At 45.0% G+C, this 4702-nt stretch overlaps 1 protein-coding gene across 1 annotated transcript; it reads right to left on the bottom strand.

Annotated features, from left to right (window-relative positions):
• Nucleotides 1-2816: 2816 nt before the first annotated feature.
• Nucleotides 2817-4668, bottom strand: LOC119282100 (esterase PIR7B-like). Its single transcript, XM_037562437.1, has 3 exons — nt 4252-4668; nt 3312-3452; nt 2817-3189 (listed from the first exon to the last, which is right to left on the bottom strand). Exons 1-3 carry the CDS (start codon nt 4645-4647, stop codon nt 2899-2901), a joined length of 828 nt encoding a protein of 275 aa, XP_037418334.1. The 5' UTR covers nt 4648-4668; the 3' UTR covers nt 2817-2898.
• Nucleotides 4669-4702: the final 34 nt, after the last annotated feature.

Below are 4702 nucleotides of genomic sequence, written 5' to 3' on the forward strand. Positions count from 1 at the left end.
GCATGCATGGTATCCCTTGTTTGTCTGTCCTGAAAGGTTACTGAAAGTAGGTCAATCATTGATGGTGACAAACAACAACGCATGCAAGTGAAATTCCCCCTGTTTGTGCTCATCCCACGCACGTACACCGTTTCCAATCTATAGTTGTAAAAGTTCTTCAACTAATGGCCTTAGGTACACATCAATGTCGTTGCCTGGTTGCTTAGGGCCTTTGATGAGAACTGGCATCACAATGAACTTCCGCTTCATGCACAACCAAGAAGGAAGGTCATAGATACATAGAGTCATGGGCCAGGTGCTGTGATTGCTGCTCTGCTCTCCAAAAGGATTAATGCCATCCGCGCTTAAACCAAACCATATGTTCCTTGCGTCACCTGCAAACTCCTCCCAGTACGTTCTCTCGATTTTTCTCCACCGCGAACCGTCAGCGGGTGCTCTCAACTTCCCATATTTCTTACGGTTCTCTCTGTACCATCGCATCAACTTGGCATGCTCTTTGTTTTTGAACAGGCGTTTCAACCGTGGTATTGTAGGAGCATACCACATCACCTTGGCAGGAACCCTCTTCCGAGGGCGTTCGCCATCAACATCACCATGGTCATCTCGTCTGATCTTATACCGCAATGCACCGCATACCGGGCATGCGTTCAAATCTTCGTACGCACCACGGTACAGGATGCAGTCATTAGGGCATGCATGTATCTTCTGCACCTCCAATCCTAGAGGGCATACAACCTTTTTTGTTGCATACGTACTGTCAGACAAGTTTTTATTCTTTGAAAGCTTCTTCTTCAATGTTTTCAGTAGCTTCTCAAATCATTTGTCAGGCACACCAATGTCTGCTTTCCACTGCAGCAATTCCAGTACGGTACCGAGCTTTGTGTTACAATCTTTGCAATTGGGGTACAAACTTTTTTTGTGATCCTCTAACATGCGATCGAGCTTGAGCTTCTCCTTTTGACTTTCGCACTGTCTCCTTACATCAACAATGACCCGGCGGAGATCATCATCGGGCACATCGTCTGGTTCCTCTTAATCTTCAACAGCTTCCCCCCGTTGCAGCATCACCGTATTCAGGGGGCACATAGTTGTCATCGTCCTCTTCTTCTTCGCTGTCTTCCATCATAAACCCTATTTATCCATGCTTGGTCCAAACATTATAGTGTGACATGAAACCCTTATAAAGCAGGTGGGTGTGAATAGTTTTCGAGTCAGAGTAAGACTTTGTATTCCCACATATAGGGCATTGACAACACAAAAAACCATTCTGCTTATTTGCCTCAGCCACTTCGAGAAAATTATGCACGCCCTTAATGTATTCGGAGGTGTGTCTGTCACCATACATCCATTGCCGGTTCATCTACGTGCATTATATATAATTAAGTGTGTCAAAAACCATTACAGAACATCATGAATAGATAATTAAGTGACCAAATTAATAGAAGTTCATCATCATATTAAAACTAAAGTACATACATAGTTCTCATCTAACAACATATAGCTCTTCAGAGCATCTAATTAATTAAACCATACATTGAAACTATGTAAAACATTTCAATATGAAAAAAATGCGACCATAATCGCGACCAAGGTAACAATTGATCCAACGGCATAATGATACCAAGCCTCGGTATGAATGACATATTTTCTAATCTTTCTAATCTTCAAGCGCATTGCATCCATCTTGATCTTGTGATCATCGACGACATCCGCAACATGCAAATCCAATATCATCTTCTCCTCCTCATTTTTTTATTTTTTCCTTCAATAAATTGTTTGCTTCTTCAACTAAATTTAACCTCTAGACAATAGGTCGATTGGAATTTCCGGTTCACATACGTCCTAGATAAATAAAATCTATGTCACGTTGGTCGGCATAATTGTCATAAACAATAAATGAGCCAAATAGTTATAAAGATAATATATACCACATCCGAATCATAGACATGACGAGGGCCGACGGGGGCGGATACCAAAACCATCGCACTATATAATAATAAGAAATAATAAAAGTAAGAAATTTATACAAGTATCTATCTAAACATACAAGTAAGAATTTTTTACTTTCAGAAAGAAGATAAGAACAAGAGGCTCACCACGGTGGTGCCGGCGACGAGATCGGCGCGGGCGATCGACATCAGTGAAGACGGGGACAGGACGTGACGGACCGCTAAACCTAGACAAATATTGAGGAAAATGGAGCTTGGAGGTCTAGCTTCGAGAGGAGAAAGCTTAAGTAGTGTGGCTCGGACATTCCATCGAACACCTCGTGTGCATAGGAGGTGAGCTAGAGAAGCACAAAGCCCTCTCCCCTCGCCGGCCAGAAAAAACAAAGCAGTGTGCTCTGCTCTTACGCGAGGGGGTATATATAGGCACATCATTGGTCTCGGTTCATGACTCGAACCGATACTAAGGACTAGTCTTTGGTCCCGGTTCAAGCCACCAACCGTGACCAATGGTGGTGGGCCAGAAGTGAGGCCCATTGGTCCCGGTTCGTCCTATCAATCGGGACCAAAGGGGCCATACGAACCGGGACCAATGCCCCATTAAGTCCGACAGGCCCCCTGGCCTTACAAACCGGGACCAATGGACCCATGAGTCCTGGTTCGTGACGGAACTGGGAGTAATGGGCTTATCTGGCCCAAACGAAAGCCTTGTTTCCTACTATGTACATTCATCTCATCCCCACCAGATCCGCCTCTCCACGGCCTGTCGGCACGATCGTTGGATTTCGTCCAGCTCGAGTGAGCCCGCAGCTCCCGGCCGAGCCCAAAGAACCACATCTCTAGAGATTTATATCATACCCACATCAAATGTATATCATAAACACATCTCTAGAGATTTAATTACATACGTGATACATGAATTTATTTCAAACAACATTTCTGTTCCAATTTGCTAAATATTGAAGTTGTTGGCTATCTTGACCAGGACATCACATAGCTCCTTGGGCTTGGAGCTCATGATGGCGTGGTCAGCTCCTGCAATCTCCTCGACTTCCGTTCCAGGGCTCAGAACCACCATCCAGCGTTGCATCTCCTCAGTGCTGGAAACATCTGCCTTGGCAACCACGTATAGCTTCTTCACCGACCCATAGTTGCGTTCGGTGAGCAGCCCTGCGTCCTTCATCACTGGATCATCCACGAATTGGTTTCCAGGCCTCACCAACATTTTTGCCAGGGCCAAATCCTGCAACAACATTGTTGAATTGAATCGCATTATGTGCCAATGCAATACTCGGTTGTTCTGAAGTGGGTAAGGAGGTTAGTATATTATAAGAGATCAAGAGGATGTTAAGCTGTGCTATGCACCTCAGGTGGACTTTGCTGGTAACCCTTGTGAGCTAAGAAGTCTGGGCCCACTATGATTGCAACACCTACACCCTGGTTGTTGTTGATTGCCAGCATCTCGCAGTCCATGAGCAGTCCTTCCGATGATGCTCTTCTCATGAACTAATCACATCCCATCACAAGTTAAGATAAAAAGTAGCATTAATATTGGAATTATCAAAGTTAGAGACCACGGTTTATAACGTACTCCTTCCAACAACAAAAAGCAGATATATATAACTTTCATCCAAACATTTATAAATTTCCTACGAGTAGTAGAGTACTGTTTTGAATATTATTATCGGATAATAGAAAATCATGCATAGCTATTCATTTCGGAAGATATATTCATCATGTTGTAATTTTATCGAGTACTATACAGTTACATAATGTAACTGTAACAACTAGTTGTGAAAGTTACATATTCAAATCATATAAAATATTGAGGTCCCTTGCATCGGAATTTATTGAAGTAGCCTCTATATAATGTTTTTTTTGCGGGTAGCCTCTATATAAGGTTGATGCAGCTTCTATACAATGATTTTTTTTTTAGGGAGCCTCTATACAATGTTAGATATTGTATAGATGTTCCGTCAATTAATTCGGATTGTAGAAAGTATATTATATAACTTGTAGAAGTGCATGTGCTAGCCAATGCAACCAAAAGACCGATCTGATGGAAGAGACTAGGCTGCACATTATACGTCAACATTCCCCTCACGTGTGGCTCCCTCAAGCCTAAACGTGGACTAAAAATGGGCTGCAATTTACTTGCCTCAGCCGGGTCTTGAACTCAAGACCTCTTGGCTCTGTGTGATGTGATAAGTCTTCTCTATTTTCTTTTCGCATATACACGGCAGTGAAATACAGAGCGAAAGTTTGAGTCAACGGAGAATAAGAAACCCTTGAACAATTGACATACCTCCTCGGTTGTGACGCCCATGTGCTTGCCAACGCACGGCATCGCGGCTGCCACGAACACGGCCGTGGCGACCTTGCCGGGGAACCTCTCCATCGTTAGCGCGATGCTGAGGCCGCCGTGGCTGTGCCCGACAAGGATCAGCCTCTCGCTGCCACCCTCGGGAGCTGCGGCCACCACGTCGAGCAGCGGCCGAGAGTACTCTTCGAACGAGTGCACCTCGTCGATGCGCGCTGGGTGGGCGCCGGACGCGGCGAGGTCGACTGCCGTGACGCGGTGCCCCGCGGCCTCGAGCGCCACGATCACCTTGTACCAGCACCACGCCCCGTGGCAGAGGCCGTGAACCAGGACGAAATGGTTCCTCACGCTGTTGCTGTTGCTGCTCTGGATCCTCTCCATTTCTTGTGTAAAATTTGTTTTGTTTTGTGTTGGATGTTGGTTGCCGCGCGCATGG

Source organism: Triticum dicoccoides, chromosome 3B, assembly GCF_002162155.2.
Source record: "Triticum dicoccoides isolate Atlit2015 ecotype Zavitan chromosome 3B, WEW_v2.0, whole genome shotgun sequence".
NCBI classification, from domain to species: domain Eukaryota; kingdom Viridiplantae; phylum Streptophyta; class Magnoliopsida; order Poales; family Poaceae; genus Triticum; species Triticum dicoccoides.